The following is an 18,640-nucleotide window of genomic DNA, read 5'->3' as shown; positions in this document are numbered from 1 at the left end:
ATTGTAAACATGATTACAAAAAGTAAATAAGTTTGACTTCGTAAAAACATATTTTTACCTCAATAAGCTCATATATATTCTTTTCGAACTTTTAATATCACTTCTTTTATTATGGAAACTCATTCTCCTCCCTGATATTGACAATTAGCGATGTGCTATCTCAACATAGAATTAAAAAATGATCGTTTTTTTGCGGATGGCAACTTTTTGGTCAACTGCAAACATCTTCAATAGAAGGCTGTTCTATGAAGAAGAAAAAAAATGCATATGTGTATAGATATATTTGTTTTGGATATTTTAGTAAGGTTGAAGAATTCAAAGTAGACAAAAGACAGTATTTGTTTGCACAACCACTTTTTAATATGTTTTATTGTCTATTAATTTAAAAGGTAGATAAGATGTATACTGTGAAGATATTTTCAATGAATAGAACCAAAAATACTTTTTGTGAAGTAGCAAAGAACATTTGTTACAACTATAATAATAGTTTAATGTATTCAGATATTTAAACAAATGTATTTTATTAGTTAATTTCACTGAATATTCTCTCTGTGTGTTTAGATAGATTGGCAATACATATGTAGACAACACATTTGAGTAAAGAAAAGTAAGCGAATGCATTATTTCGACTGATTTTGGCAGATGAACTTCAGTTACTATGTATGTTGGAGTTTGGTTTTCAGTGTTTCTTTTTTTTCGTAATTTTCCTCTTATGATGACGAGTTTTAGTTTGTTACCCGGATTTGATTTTGACTTATCGCATTGTGATTTTTGAACAGCGGTATTTGAAAATGCCTGCACCAAGTCAGGAATATGACAGTTCTTGTCCATTCGTTTTTGATGCGTTTTGTTTTTTGATTTTGCCATGTGATTATGGACTTTCCAAATTGATTTTCCTCTGAGTTCAGTATTTTTGTGATTTTACTTTTTACTGTCAGCTCTTTTCAACAAATTGCAAATATTTGTGTTCGTTCGAATCAATTTTTCATCTTAGCGGATTAAGGAAAAATAACTCAAATAGTAAACCTTTTATAACGTAATGTTGAAGAATTTTTCGTTTTATACTTGAGGGAAGGAAACACGTTCGATGACACCATTTGTCTTTATCATAAACCTCTTCTCATGTTTGATTTCAAAACTCTATCTCATAAACCTCTCTTCTCATGTTAGATTTCAAAACTCTATCTCAAAAACCTCTCTTCTCATGTTAGATTTCAAAACTCTATCTCATAAACCTGTCTTCTCATGTTTGATTTCAAAACTCTATCTCATAAACCTCTCTTCTCATGTTTGATTTCAAAACTCTATCTCATAAACCTATCGTCTCATGTTTGATTTCAAAACTCTATCTCATGAACCTATCGTCTCATGTTTGATTATATAGAGAATAATACATGGCAAAATCCGTATCATATGTCGTATCATCCCGAGACATCAATATCAGCCCGAGGGCCTTTAGGCCAGAGGGATGATATTGGTCGAGGGTGATGCGGCATGTGATACGGATTTTGCCATGTATTATACGCTTTATCATATATTTCAACAGAAGAGTATTATAGTATATGAACTGTTTTTATAGTTGCATTGAGTGTGCCAAAAAATATGTTGTAAAAACTTGATGTTCGTGACGTCACATACAATATGAAAACTTGATGTACGTGACGTTACATACCAAACAATGACGTCATTCCAAAAAATTACCTAAGCAAAAAAAAACCCTAAAAAACTGACTTTAGTTAAAAAAAAAAAAAAAAAAAAAAAAAGGTATGCGATACGGGTTTTACCATGCGATACGGGGTATGCGATACGGGTTTAGCCATGCGATACGGGGTATGCGATACAGGGTAGATGATACAGACTGGAAAAAAGAACCTTTATTAGATATACAAAATAGCTGTATTTTGTACTAAATATATGATAAAAAACTCTATCTCATAAACCTGTCGTCTCATGTTTGATTTCAAAACTCTATCTCATAAACCTAGCTTCCATATTTGATTGCAATACTCTATCTCATATAAAGATTTCTTTCTTTTCACAAACGAGTGTTGTTTTTTTTCATGAATAATCCTTGCAAATTGAACAAATTTCATGACTTGAAATATCATGGTGCACATGGTTATTATTATATTTAAAAAAAAACATCATGGTAAAATCTACATTTTGGCAAGGAAATCCATACCGATGATCCACCTGAAACGTCCAAAGCAGAAAATAATTATTTTTTTCAAGTTGTTAATGCAATTTTTAATTTACTTTTGTATGCATTATATTTTTCAAAGTGATAAGTTGTGAAAATAACATACGCATATGATTCATTAATTTAGACTAACAAATTATCACATATCTTAGACGTGGGTGCATTATATGTGCGCTTAGTTGAAAACAGAATATCTAGCACACCTATCATTTCAAAATAGTCAGTGGACACGACTGATTCAAATCGTTATCTTTCCGTCAGTTTTGCATTTGTCGAGCAGCAGATACAAATACAGTATGGACGTAACGTGCGTTGTCAGAACGATTTCTATTTTATTTTAGATTAACATAGCAATAATGCATTAGCGGTCAGCTTGAAAAAATAATATTTCAAAAATCTTAACTACCTTGTCAAAACAAAAACAAAAAGGTTTTTTTTTAACATTTTAACCAGCTGTAGCCTATATCAAATAAGCATGGTTAAAATGGTTAAAAATTCATTCCACGTATTCTTTTTTATATGGTTAGATAATCGAAAATAGATTTTTGTAGTATTGTGATGTGACTATCTGTCCGTCTGTTACACGATTAAAACACATTTGCGAATATTGTAGACGTCGCGTTTCAAGATAGACCTTCCCTACTGTAATACTTGTTATACATACTAGTATATTATTGATAGTAATAATTGTTGTCGCCCCGAATGACATCAGACCTTGTCTTTTAGACCCTTTGTAGATGATACTTTTCTCCGTTACCCAACATGACCTATACTTGAAATAACGCCCATTGCAAGAAGCTGAAACTGCTCACCACTGCCGGAGTATTAACGTTGATTCCACTTTTACGGGGTTCTTTGTTTTTCTCTTATTACATGAACTTGAGAGAAATTTTACTGTTTTTCTTGTTCGCGGATTTTTTTTTTTGTTTCTTGGTTGTTTTGTTTTATGTTGATCGCTTTTCCGTTCTCATCCAGTTAAATCATGCATCCTTATGTGTTTTTTTTTATTTGACCTCTACCAATAATATCGGAATTAAGTCTTTTTGATCCAATTAAACTAGTTAAAAAAAACATCGCCTATATATGTTATGCGACTTCCCAAACCGTAAAATACCCGTATAGCGGGTTATTTTCGATATTTTAATCGAAAAAGGTATACGAATAATTTTGACGGTTTTATTTTGGCGCATTTAAAAGTGTTATCAATACCTTTACATGTACACATTAAATTGGCGAAATTTATTTTGGCGATATTGTTCTATCTGTGAAAATAAGCGAGAATGTCGTCCCTCGAAAATAACCCGCTTTACTGTATATCGGGCAATGTTATATTCTCTTTTCACGATATCATTGTCAGTTTAAAATATAATGATGCGGCCTTATATTTGATGTCTTTCTTTTTGTAAGGGATATTCAGATATCACTGCTTGTTGATGATTCCGCGACAGTGTCATATAAGGCTGAATATATGATTGTCTGTTTTTTTCTGTGTTGCATGTGTTGTATGTGCACACGTGTTCCATGTGTTCCATGTGTATCATTCGCAACATGTCTATTATCTGGGTTTTTGTCCGCTACATTGTTGAAGTAACTGTGGTTAAAATTGAGCGTAACATTGGTGAACTACGAAACTGTAAGTACATGACGGAGGCATCCATGGTCCAAATAAAATAATATACATATCGTCAATAGACCAAAACTAACATCAATATGCTGCGCTCGTCAATGAACATAAAACAATGTTTAATTTAACGTTATTTTCTATTTCCCCAGTTTTACATATGATTGATTGATTATTAGTAGTGCGACGTCAAGTAGCAAATATTTCAATCATATTCAGGATGACAACGAGAAGTTCTACATACATGTATATCAAAACGAATAACATTTAGATATAGGAAGATGTGGTGTGAGTGCCAATGAACATTTAGTATGACGTTTGAGATGAGCACATGTTGAAAAGGTCTTGTATACGTTGCACTTGAAGGATGAAATCTAAAATGATATCATGTTCTCATGCAAAAAGTGTGAAAAATCACGTGTAATAACTAATTGATAAACTTTATTAAAATACTATGTCCGTGAAGAAGAAAAACTACAATTCCGATAAAAAGACCAACTTACGTCAAGATATGAGGCAGACTTGATTGTATCTTTTGTATCCTTATCTCTAATTCGATGTGTTAGATGCGATCAACATAGTCACCAAATGTTAAATTAATTAGTGAGGGAACATCATCTATAAAGTAAAAAGTAAAGTTAAAGTATATTGCTAAGTAGTACTATGCATGAGGTCAGCCTCATAAGAATTAAGGAACAATTCGGCAAGAAAAGGGACACAATTGTTTTCCATTGGAATTTCGATAGTTTGTTGAAAACCACGTCCTCGAAACGTAACAAATATGAATGATGAAACGTGTTATGATGTCAGGTGCCCAAGAATAGCGAAAATGAAAGAAATACCAGGTCCTTAAGCTTGAGAGTTATAAACCCTGATGTGATAGCAAATTCCCTTTAACAATGAAAACCTGGTGTGGTACAAGATGTCAATGAATGATGCAACACGAAGTGATTTCAAATACCGTGTGAGACGAAAACTAAGTTAATACCAATTGTCCACGAAGGGTGAAACCAAGAGTGATACCGGAAGTCATTGAAGGATAAGACTACAACTTGATGATGTCATTGGAATTGAAAGGGATAGTATTTAATACGTTGTTTGCAACACTTCTCATTAGGACAGGATGTAAAACCAGAATAAAACCATATTCGTAATAAGCTTGAGCACACGTGATAAGGATCATATTCCATGCTGCCACACGTTTTACATGTCATAGAACTGTTTTCAATACCACGATTAAATGGGTAATACAGTATATTATTTTTAACGAACATACTTTCTTTAGAAAATAATAATGTGCCAGTAAACATTGGTGATTTAAAATAAGATTATATGTTTGATTTTCAGTGATTTTTGTTTCGTTGTTTTCCCCTTATAGATTTAGTTTTAGTTTTAAAGTTTTAGTTTGTTACCCGAATTTACTTTTGATTAATCGCATGGTGACAATTGAACAGCGGTATATTACTGTCAGCTCTTTTCATCAAATTTCGAATACTTGTGTTCGCTCGAATCAATTTTTCATCTTAGCCGATTAAGGAAAGATAACTCAAATAGTAAACCTTTTTTAACGCAATGTTAAAGAATTTTTCGTTTTTTACTTGAGGGAAGAAAACACGTTCGATGACACCATTTGTCATTATCATAAACCTCTCTTCTCATGTTAGATTTCAAAACTCTATCTCATAAACCTCTCTTCTCATGTTAGATTTCAAAACTCTATCTCATAAACCTGTCTTCTCATGTTAGATTTCAAAACTCTATATCATAAACCTGTCTTCTCATGTTAGATTTCAAAACTCTATCTCATAAACCTCTCTTCTCATGTTAGATTTCAAAACTCTATCTCATAAACCTGTCTTCTCATGTTAGATTTCAAAACTCTATCTCATAAACCTCTCTTCTCATGTTAGATTTCAAAACTCTATCTCATAAACCTGTCTTCTCATGTTAGATTTCAAAACTCTATCTCATAAACCTGTCTTTTCATGTTTGATTTCAAAACTCTATCTCATAAACCTGTCTTTTCATGTTTGATTTCAAAACTCTATCTCATAAACCTATCTTCCATGTTTGATTTCAAAACTCTATCTCATAAACCTGTCTTCTCATGTTTGATTTCAAAACTCTATCTCATAAACCTGTCGTCTCATGTTTGATTTCAAAACTCTATCTCATAAACCTATCTTTCATGTTTGATTTCAAAACTCTATCTCATAAACCTGTCTTCTCATGTTTGATTTCAAAACTCTATCTCATAAACCTATCGTCTCATGTTTGATTTCAAAACTCTATCTCATAAACCTATCGTCTCATGTTTGATTTCAAAACTCTATCTCATAAACCTGTTTTCTTATGTTTGATTTCAAAACTCTATCTCATAAACCTGTCTTCTCATGTTTGATTTCAAAACTCTATCTCATAAACCTATCGTCTCATGTTTGATTTCAAAACTCTATCTCATAAACCTATCGTCTCATTTTTGATTTCAAAACTCTATCTCATAAACCTATCGTCTTATGTTTGATTTCAATACTCTATCTCATAAACCTATCGTCTCATGTTTGATTTCAATACTCTATCTCATATATAGATTTCTTTCTTTTCACAAACGAGTGTTGGTTTTTTTCATGAATAATCTTTGAACAAATTTTCATGACTTGAAATATCATGGTGCACATGGTTATTATTATATTTTTAAAAAATATCATGGTAAAATCTAGATTTTGGCAAGGATAAGACATTTCACCTGAGGAAATCTATACCAATGATCCACCTGAAACGTCCAAAGCAGAAAATAATTATTTTTTTCAAGTTGGTAATGCAATTTTTAATATACTTTTGTATGCATTATATTTTTCAAAGTGATAAGTTGTGAAAATAACATACGCATATGATTCATTAATTTAGACTGACAAATTATCACATATCTTAGACGTGGTCGCAGTATATGTGCGCTTAGTTGAAAACAGAATATCTAGCACTAATATTTTTCAAAATAGTCAGTTGACACGACTGATTCAACTCGTTATCTTTCCGTCAGTTTTGCATTTGTGGTGCAACAGATACAGATACGCCAGTATGGACGTAACGCGCATTGTCAGAACGATTTCTATTTTATTTTAGATTAACATAGCTATAATGCGTTAGCGGTCAGCTTGAAAAAAAATAATATTTCATTAAGCTTAACTATCTTGTCAAAACAAAAACAAAAAGGTTTTTTTAAACATTTTAACCAGCTGTAGCCTTTATCAAATAAGCATGGTTAAAATGGTTAAAAATTCATTCCACGTATTCTTGTTTATATGGTTAGATAATCGAAAATAGATTTTTGTAGTATTGTAATGTGACTATCTGTCCGTCTGTTACACGACTAAAACACATTTGCGAATATAGTAGACGTCGCGTTTCACGATAGACCTTCCCTACTGTTATACTTGTTATACATACTAGTATATCATTGACAGTAATAATTGTTTTCGTCCCGAATGACATCAGACCTTGTCCTTTAGACCCTTTGTAGATGATACTTTTCTCCGTTACCCAACATGGCCTATACTTGAAAAAGCGCCCATTGCAAGAAGCTGAAACTGCTCACCACTGCCGGAGTACTTACGTTGATTCCACTTTTACGGGGTCCTTGTTTTCCTCTTATTACATGAAAGCATGGTTAAAATGGTTAAAAATTCATTCCACGTATTCTTGTTTATATGGTTAGATAATCGAAAATAGATTTTTGTAGTATTGTAATGTGACTATCTGTCCGTCTGTTACACGACTAAAACACATTTGCGAATATAGTAGACGTCGCGTTTCACGATAGACCTTCCCTACTGTTATACTTGTTATACATACTAGTATATCATTGACAGTAATAATTGTTTTCGTCCCGAATGACATCAGACCTTGTCCTTTAGACCCTTTGTAGATGATACTTTTCTCCGTTACCCAACATGGCCTATACTTGAAAAAGCGCCCATTGCAAGAAGCTGAAACTGCTCACCACTGCCGGAGTACTTACGTTGATTCCACTTTTACGGGGTCCTTGTTTTCCTCTTATTACATGAAATTGAGAGAAATTGACTCTTTTTCTTGTTCACGGATTTGTTTTTTGTTTCCTGGTATTTATCTTTTTATTGATCTACGCATCGCCTTTCCGTTCTCATCCAGTTTTATCGTGCGTCCTTATGTTTTTTTTCCTTTTACCTCTGCCAATGATATCGGAAGTCTTTTTGATCCAATTAAATTAGTTAAAAAACATCGCCTATAAATGTTATGAGTCTTTTTAAACCTTTAAAATACCCGGAGAGAGGGTTATTTTCGCTATTTTCAGTGAAAAAGTTATTTGAAATATTTTGGCGGTTATTATTTTGGCGCATTTAAAAGTGTTATCAATACCTTTACATGTACACTTTTTAAATTTATTTTGGCGATATTGTTCTGTCGGTGAAAATAAGCAAAAATGTCGCCCCTCGAAAATAAGGCGCTTTACTGTATATCGGGCAATGTTAAATTCTCTCTTCCCGATATTATTATCAGTTTAAAATGTAATGATGCGGCCTCATATTTGATCTCTTTTCTTTTGTAAGGGACATTCATATATCACTGCTTGTTGATGATTCCGCAACAGTGTCACATTTTTGAAGTTCCTGTGGTTTAAATTTATCGTAACATTGGTGAACTACGAAAATGTAAGTACATTAACGGAGGCATCCATGGCCCAATAAAAATAACATACATATGCTGCGCTCGTCCATAGACCAAAACTAACATAAATATGCGCTGCCCTCGCCAATAGAACAAAACTAACATGAATATGCTGCGGTCGTCAATAGACCAAAACTAACATGAATATGATGCGCTCGCCAATGAACATAAAACAATGTTTATTTTAACGTTAACTTCTATTTTTCAGTTTTACATATGATTGATTGATTGTTATAGTGGTGCGACGTCAAGTAGCAAATATTTCAATCATATTCAGGATATGAACGAGAAGTTCTACATATGTCAAAACGAATAACATTTATTATGACGTTTGAGACGAACACTTGTTGAAAAGGTCTTGTATAGGTTGCACTTGAAGGATGAAATCTAAAATGATATCATGTTCTCATGCAAGACGTGTGAAACATCACGTGTAATAACTAATTGATAAACTTTATTAAAATACTGTTTCCGTGAAGAAGAGGTGTACACGATACACAGTGTCCGAGCGTGAAGGTTACTTAATTGATAGTTTCCGATACGGTTGAAACCTGTAGTAAAACTTGGAAATTATATGCTCATGAAGGGGGAAACCTGCAGTAAATTCGATTGAATGATTGAAATTAAATTAAATCAGTAACCTTCAAGTAATAGTAGGTGCCCGTAAAAATGATACCTTCAGTATCTTGAAAGGTTATACTTAAAACGATACAATTGGGTAAGTCCCTTAGTCATATCAGATGCCGGTGAAAGGGGTAACTTAAAGATATCAGTTGCCCCTAGAGTGTGGAACCTTGGACAAAAGAGGGTCGACAGATACCAGAGGGACATTCAAACTCAGGGATTGAGAATAAAGTTACAACTTCATTGATAAAAAAGCAAACAGATAACTAATAGTACAAAACGTTGAAAACTAAAGACTAAGCAGTACTAACACCAACGATAAATGGGAGTTATCTCAGGTACTCCGGAACAGTAAACAAAACCTGCTCCATATGTGGCTCCCGTCGCGTTGTACATGTTATTACGAATCCGGTAAATAGACTAAATTACGTCAAGATATGAGGCAGACTTAATTGTATTTGTTGTATCCTTTATCTCTAATTCGATGTGTTAGATGCGATCAACTAGTCATCAAATTTCGAATTATTTAAGGTGAAGGAACATCAACTATATAGCTAAAAGTAAAGTTAAAGTATATTGCTAAGAAGTATTATGCATGAGGTCAGCCTCATAAGAATTAAGGAACAATTCGGCAAGAAACGGGACACAATTGTTTCCCATGGGAGTTTCGATAGTTTGTTGAAATACACGTCCTCGAAACGTAGCAAATATGAAAGATGAAACGTGGTATGATGTCAGGTGCCCAAGAATGGCGAAATGAAAGAAATACCAGGTCCTTAAGCTTGAGAGTAATAATACCTGATGTGATAGCAAATGCCCCTACACAATGAACACCTGAAGCGATACAAGATGTCAACGAATGATGCAACGCGAAGTGATTTCAGATACCGCGTGGGACAAGACTGAGTTAATACCAATTGTCCACGAAGGGTGAAACCAAGAGTGATACCGGAAGTCATTGAAAGATAAGACTACAACTTGATGATGTCATTGGAATTGAAAGGGATATTATTTTTAATACATTGCATGCAGCACTTCTAATTAGGACAGGTTATAAAACCAGGATAAAACCATATTCGTAATAGGCACACGTGATAAGGATCATATTCCATGCTGCCACACGTTTTACATGTCAAAGAACTGTTTTCATGAATGTGTAATACAGTATATTGTTTTTAACTAACATCCTTTCTTTGGAAAATGATAATGTGCCAGTAAAAATTGGTATTTTAACATAAGATTATATGTAACACAATATGAATTGTGAAAAAAGTAAAATCACAAAAATACTGAACTCCAAGGAAAATTCAATCGGAAAGTCCCTAATCACATGGCAAAATAAAATGATAAAAACACATCAAACGAATGTACAACAAGTGTCATATTCCTGACTTGGTACAGACATTTTCAAATATAGAAAATGGTGGATTGAACCTGGTTTTATAGCGCTCAACCTCTCACTTTTACGTTGTCTCATCAAACTCGAAGATGAAATGTAAGCTCGAAAAAAACTGATATTAAACCAAACAAATATCGAATTTTCACTAAGCGTGTTCTTTTTTCGTCAGTTGTACGACAGCACATAAGGATACTGAATAATACATGTCGTTGCGCAGATTGCATACGTAGTGATTACCAAAATGCAGTTATTTTGTGAATGCCAAAGAAAAATATATAAATTTGACAAGATTGTGCATGTATAATACAAAACACTAAATCAAAAGTATTCGCTTTTGAATCATCCCAACTATAAAAAAAACTTTAAAGAAATGTGGTAGTTAGTGTTATTTATTAGAAATAATTGATGCAACCTATACTTTATTGTAGTTTTAACATGGGTAGGCATTATATTTGTGATTATTTTTGCCCAATCGAAAGTGAAGGTTAAAATAACACGAATATAATGCCTACCCATGTTAAAACTACAATAAAGTATAGCTTGCATCAATTATTTCGATTCTGAATAGGACATTTATGATAATTTCTGATAAGTCCGATAAGTATACGTGTAAAAGCGTGAACCATGAACCTCCTTTTTTGTTTGTAAAGAAGTAAACGGAGTAAACGGAGCCACCATGAATGGTTGTCGTTTGTAGGTGAAATATGTCAATTTCGGATACAACACATTACAGTCATAATAAATGAGTTAGTAACATCATGTGCACCATTTAAGAGTTTGAAAGTATTTGAAAGTTTAGGAAATATACAATATATTGAGTGCATCATAATTTAATAAAATTCATTATTCTGCAGAAGCCAATATACGCATGTGCCAACAAATTTTATAGGATTTAGAGCATGGGTTTGTTCATATAGCGAAAGAAGCACGTCATATTAGAATCTGCACCTTCAATATCAAGCTGATGTATAACATATGAATTTAGTAAATGAATGATAGTCTGAACATATGCATAAGATTTCACTAATGTTCCTAACGTGAGATAGTTACTTATAGGAAGAAAGACAACTCTGACATCTTAAAAGATAATTGTCATCTTTGAGCTTTACGAATATAATTCTTATACGACAGTGGTAACGGTAGTCTAAAAAGTGTGAAAGCCAAAAAAAAACCCAAACAAATGCAAACAAAAAAATATTTTCAAGTTTGAATTTTAAACCAGTTTAAATATGAAACTATGTATATAAAACGTTACGAAATATTGCGCTTATTCTAACAAATACCAGAGACATTCGTACAACTGTATACCATTTTATTTTTTACACGTCAAAGATTTAATCCCATACTTAATTTACATCATCAAGAAATGGAAATTATATTTCATCAACAAAAAAGTTAAATGAATTTTATATATAACTGAATACACATCAATTATTAATATTCTATTATAACGGTACGAGATAATCAAGGCGATACGTCATCTTTTATCTTCATGGGTTTTAAAGTGTATGTATGCAGGAACATATATATTGTTATACTGTTCCCAGATTATGTGAGATGAATCTTCATTGTTTACGTTGTTTGTATTTGAGATATACAGAAGGACAACCGGATGTGCCCTTTTGGCCGAAATGAAATTCTGCGGATGTCAGTGGACCTACGACGAAAATTAAACTATTTTGTGTCGAACGACATCAAATGAAAAATGTATTTGTTTTCATACATTGACGGCAAAATGCCGATGGTAAATACTTTAAAATGTAAGCAAATTTATAAGAGAAAAATATGTGAGTTTACATATCATTTTCATTTTCAAACATTAAAATAAAAGGAAATCTTGTTTTTAAATATCTGAACATAGAATTTCGGATTTTGATATTTTGATGATTTTTCGAAATTGAAGAAGGTGCCATATATTTTTCACCAATTGAAATACAAATGTAACTATATGAAAATAATAATAATAATAATAATAATAATAATTTATTTTATTAAAGTGTCACATTCTTGTCTACAGATTTTTATACAGATTATATAATATACATTGCACAATAATATAATAAGACAAAAACCCAGCATAGAAAGGATTATGAGACACTATATATACAAATATATATCTATTTTAATTAAAATTTTAACAAAAACAAATTGAAAAACAAAGTAAAATGTTAAAAATGTTTAAAATTATCCAGATATTTTACTTATATATGTCTAAGATTTTCTATTCAATATGGTCTACTTAATACAAAAATACCGCGAAAAGGGATAAAACAAAATACTGCCATCAAAGAATTAATAACTACTATAAGCATTATGTTATTTCTTTTTTATATCTATTTTAAATTCAAGATAATAGGTTAAATCTTAAAAAAAATGATGAGGTCGTTATTTAGGACAAAAACTCGTCGGAAAAAAAGATTTCCACAAACAATAGCTAAAATGAGATAATTATTTTTAAATGTAAGACTATTATATAATCAATATGCATGTATATCATATTCCATGGGATGTTTGTTATTTAAATGTTTATTAGTAACATAAAGCTCAGATCATATTCCATGGGATGTTTGTTATTTAAATGTTTATTAGTAACATAAAGCTCAGATCCTTATTACGTCTTTCGTTGAAGGCGGACATTTTTTAATGGAAGTTTTAAATGGAACGGCCATAAACGACGTCAAACAGGTATTTATTTAAAAGAAAAACTACCTTATTCTTGCATCGTGGATATAAAGCAATATGTTTTCTTTACGTCGATTTGCAAATATTGTATGCATGTTCTGGTCGAGAACAAATAAAAATAAATACAATGTGTAGGTTTTGGACTACAACTGTAAAATGGTTTATTGGAAGGTACATATACATGTATGTAGCAATGCATCACTCCACCTTTGGACACACCAAAAAGTTCTTGCGAGGATACTTTGCATGCAGTGTGGCCGAATTATATTTCCGATACAGGCATTCGAATGTGAATAAGTCACCATTCTTACCGGACGTGTCTTGGCATTTATACATAACCTACAACCAAAACAGAAACCTAAATTTGGCAAGTGTTTTAGCTGATTGCTGAAATGAGACAAAGAGAAGAACTCCATTTCCTTAGCTGTATTTGGCAAAAATTTTAGGAATTTTGGTCCTCAATGCTCTTCAACTTCGTACTTTATTTGGCATTTTTAACTTTTTGGGATTCGAGCTTCACGGATGAGTCTTTTGTAGACGAAACGCGAGTCTGGCGTATATAAAAAAATTGGGTCCTGGTATCTATGATGAGTTTATTTTATACCTCAGACATCCTTGGTGTACCTTTTGTTTGCACAGTTTATTACTTTTATGTTACGATCAAATGCATACATGTATGCCTAATCTCAAGACTTGTACTTTTTTGAGTAATTATGAATAAGTATAAATATTTATTATAATATAACACATTTTGAAATACAATTGTTTGCTTTATGTCTTGTAGTATGATCTAAATAATAAGGAAGAAATGCTAAATAACTTTTTTTAAGATTTAAAAAGTAGTATTTTTTTCCCAAGGAATATGACAGCTGTTTTCCATTTGTTTAGTAGTTTGAGTAGACAATAGTCTACCGTTTGTTACTCATCCAACTGAACAAATGAAAAACAACTGTCATATTCCTTGGGTAGAAAATACTAGTTTTCTTTTAAATCCAAATTTATGAAACAGTTGAGTTATAATTTTGACCATATCAATAATAACTTGGATTATTCATTAACCTTGAATGTGTCTTCCTAATAGGATTGTCCTCACGATCCGATACTAGATCTTATACGATCCTTCCGCAGTAATCATTGCTCACGTCGTTTTTTTCCCCGACGTAGTCTTTGTGCACTTTGAACTTAAGGACGCTTCACTATGGCAACAGACTACGCATGCTCGAAAATCCTTTCTGTGATTGGACAAAATGCTGTCATGGTGGGTGATTTGGTTGTGTTTGAAAAAACGTCTCGAAAATTATATCGTGATTGAAAGCAAATGAAAAACTAAATATTTGAACTAGATCTTACAAAGATTTATATTTTTATTAAAATAATTATTTCCCTAATAGCTCTTGGCATCCATGACAGCTGTTTATTCGGGACAATAATAATTTTTAATGTAAACTTTGTTGTACGAACGTACATGACTTTTAGAATGCACCTACGTATGTGAGTTTAAAGATACTACTTATACTATCAATAGTTTCTAGCTTTGTTAACCATGTATTAAATTTAATGTTAACAGTATAGCAAATGTATATTTGTTTCTTTTTATTTACACTAGATGTTTTGACAAATAAAATTTTTAGGTGTCATCACAATATTCTTATAAATATATTATTGCCTTAATGTAACCAGACTTAGTAAAGAATTTCTTGTAGTTACATTCAGATGGAGGTTTTGTTAAAGAGTTCCTGCATCATTAAGTCATTGTGCTTCTTAAGGTTACCGAAATTATAGTTTTAAACATTTACTCAAATTTAAATACGTCGGATATCTTTTTTAAAGATAGTTCTTGTTTTCGATATACCGAATAACAGCCGTGGTTTCGGTTATATTTTCATGATTTTGTTTTGAATATAACCATTAGCAGCATGCATGGCCTTCAAGATAAATAATTTAAATGTTTATATGTTTAGATCATGGCATCAACTGAACCTACATCATGTGGACCTTGTAAAAAAATAGGAGAAACTATTTCAGCAGACCTCTGGTGTTATAACTGTGATGAAGGATTTTGCTCAACATGTTCCAACCATCACAAAAGATTCAATGGAACACAGGATCACAAAACCATCGATGTTAAAAGTCATAAACCATCAATCCGACAAAACTATACAGAATGTGACAAACATGGAAAACAGCTTCATTCGTACTGCCCAAATCATTTAGTACCTTGCTGTGAAGAATGTATTTCCAGTAGACATTCTAAATGTTGTGGAATAAAAACATTAGCTAGTGTAGTGGAGAGAACTAAAATTGAAAAAATGAAAGCATCTGTAGAACGTGCAGAGCAAGATATCAATGATGCCTCAAATATGTATGAACAAATATTGAATATGAAATTAAAAAACGTCAAAACAGGTGAAGACCAGTATTTAGGTATTGAGAAATCAATTGAAGATATTCGAAAGGAAATAAATAAACATTTAGACAAACTAAAGGAGAAAATATGTCGAGATGCAGAAACTATTTGGAATCAGGAAAAATCAGCAGCCACAGATTTCATTTCTGAAGTTGAAGGAAGAACGAAAAGCTTGAAGGAAATTAAAGCCAATTTGCCAACAGTCATGTCACATGCCTCAAAACTCCAATCCTTTTTATGTATACATCAGATTGAACAACAAGTCTATAAATGTCTACGATATATTGAAGACTGGGAAACAGATGAGAGGGTTAGAGAATTTGATATCAAACTGGCGCAAAATAGTAAAATAGAAAATATTCTAAGCAAATTAAAATCATTAGAAAGCTTAGGGGAAGTAATAGTTACTAGAAAAGAACTCTCACATAACGGGAGAAGAAGCATGACAATGGCAGGATACATTTCATCACAGTTCATTATTGAAAAATTGACCATGCATATTTGGAGAAAGGTAGAGACAAAAAAAAAGAGGAAAATTAGTGACATGATTTGTCTGATGGACGGAAGAGTTATAGTAGTTGAGCAGCATCGCAATGTCAACCTACATGTAGTTTCTTCAGATGGTAAAAGCAAACCGTTATTAATACCTGACAACGCTTACAGTATCTCCCAGATCAACTTGGACACTATTGCAATATCTTATCCGAGTGAAAAAATCATTAAGATCTTCAATATGGAGAATGAAAAAGTTATTAACGTTATTCCATTAAACAAGGATTGCTGGGGATTATCGTTCGCCAATAATTCTCTTGCTGTAGGTTTGAGTAAAGATGAAATCCTTATTATAGACTTGGCAGGAGATGTCCTTAAGTCATTACAAGTTCAGAGCGAATCAAACCTCTGTAACCTTGTTAACTGCGATGACAGAATAATATATAGTGATTATGAAGGTCATGCCATATACTGTATTGATGTTTCAGGTAAAACGATCTGGCAATATAAACAGGATTTAAGAGGACCACAAGGACTTTGTACCGATAAGTTTGGTAACATTCTTGTAGCAGACGGGGTATCGAATAAAATAATAGTGGTAGCAAGAGATGGACAGGGAAGTAAAGAACTAGTTGGTGAAGAGGATATTATACTGAGGGATCCTAGGTGTATTTGTTTTAAACATAATGTCAGCTCAGGATTTATTTGTGATAACTTTGGCAAATACTTTGCAGAGTTCAACTTATCTTATGGATAAGATACATACAAGCCTTGGTTCTTAACCAGTAGGAATATTTTGGAATGTATTCTAATATTGTATGAGTGTTTACATTGGAACATACAATTATCAGTTAATATTGTTTTGTGTGTTTCTCTTATATTTCATCATACATCTTACTTTCCTAAATATCTTTCATTTGAGATCAATTTTTAATCATTTTGAATAACTTCTATTTCTTTCAATTGTAAATTAAAAAAAAACACCAAAGGATTCAAATCGATACTTAAGGACAATAAGTCGATTAACAAATCAGATTAATTTTGATCATCTGTGGATTTTATTTTGTTGATAATTTTACTGATAATTTTTTTTCTCTTTTTTTTTATGCTTACGTATCATAAAGTTTTGGTTATACACAAACTTCGAACATATATTTTTCTTGGAACATTAGTGAAATAGGTTTGATGATAAGCCTATATATGGTTCTAAATTTCTTTTAATGTAAATTAGGCACACCACATTTGTACTTACACATGTACCATGCGCAATAAGATGTTCCACAAGTCGAGCCGGATCTGCTTTCCCCACAGTAAAGTACCCAAGACCATGTTTTGTTTTTGGTGTTGTTCGTGGCTCTTAGAATATATTTGGATTTCTATGAATTGTTTGGGCTTATTTTTTTTGACGTTTCTTTTTCTTTTCATCATTTTGATATTTTTTCTTTGACTTGAGGATTTAGGCTGTCCATTTGGCATCTTAAACCTCCAATCTAAAAGATTAAAAGAAATAAAGTTTTATATTTTTTTTTATTAAAAAAAATGATGGAAATAATTGACACTAAAGACTCATTCTAGAGGTACAATGTATAGGGGAGGGGTTAGATCTTACAACACTAAGACGCATTTTCCGCGTGTCCCAAGTCAGGAGCATCTTGCCTGTGTTAGTCTTGTTGTTTTTTTTTATTATTTTAGTTCATCTATATGTTTTGTAGTTTGGTGTGACCTGCATTCCACTGAACAAATACACCATTTGTTCAGGGGCCAGCTGAAGCACGCCTCCGGCTGCAAGATTGTCTTGCTGGGTTAAAGACCCATCGGGGATATTCGGCTGTTTTCTATCCGTTGGTAGTGTTGGTGTCTTTTAAAAGATTTTCCTAAGTATAATTTTCCCCAGTTCAGTTTATAAAGCACTATTTTCCTTTATAAAGCACTGGGGCGATACCGCTGCTGGTTGGTTGACTAAGAGTTCCGAATTGAATCATCAGCTTATCAGTCAATACTTCGGTACTTTCTGTAACAGTTTATTAATCTTGAAAGGAATACGAAACTAGAGTTGCGACTCCCTCAATGTAGTGGAATTGTATGCGACTTACATACAAGTGAGAGGTTTAGCTAGTTATAAAACCAGGTTTAATCTACCGTTTTCTACAAAAAATGCCTATACCAAGCCAGGAATATAACAGTTGTTATCCATTCGTTCGATAATTTGAGCTTTTGATTTTGCCATTTGATTACAGACTTTCCTTATTGAATTTTTTATGGAGTTCTGTTTTTTTGTTATTTGACATTTTTCAGACAAAGTTTACAGTAGATTTGCTGTTTTCTTTTTGTCCTTTAAACTTTCTTTGGTCATATAGTTCTTCGTGTGGTTTTGGTCTTTCTACATTCTAGGGTTCGGACTTTCTACATTCTAGACTTTCAAAAATTTGACTCTTAGCGTTCCTGTTCGATGAATATATTCCCAGAAAATAATCTTTGAATGCATACAATTTATATAGTATATCTTTAATT

The 18,640-nt window shown here is 32.3% G+C and overlaps 1 protein-coding gene across 1 annotated transcript; it reads left to right on the top strand.

Moving 5' to 3' along the window:
- The first annotated feature begins 13,121 nt into the window (after window positions 1–13,121).
- LOC134727629 (uncharacterized) lies at window positions 13,122–16,984 on the top strand. Its single transcript, XM_063592014.1, has 2 exons — window positions 13,122–13,233; window positions 15,192–16,984. Exons 1-2 carry the CDS (start codon window positions 13,192–13,194, stop codon window positions 16,884–16,886), a joined length of 1,737 nt encoding a protein of 578 aa, XP_063448084.1. The 5' UTR covers window positions 13,122–13,191; the 3' UTR covers window positions 16,887–16,984.
- The last annotated feature ends 1,656 nt before the right edge of the window (window positions 16,985–18,640 follow it).

Source organism: Mytilus trossulus, chromosome 1, assembly GCF_036588685.1.
Source record: "Mytilus trossulus isolate FHL-02 chromosome 1, PNRI_Mtr1.1.1.hap1, whole genome shotgun sequence".
Lineage (NCBI taxonomy): Eukaryota > Metazoa > Mollusca > Bivalvia > Mytilida > Mytilidae > Mytilus > Mytilus trossulus.
This window is presented reverse-complemented; position numbering and strand designations above follow the sequence as displayed.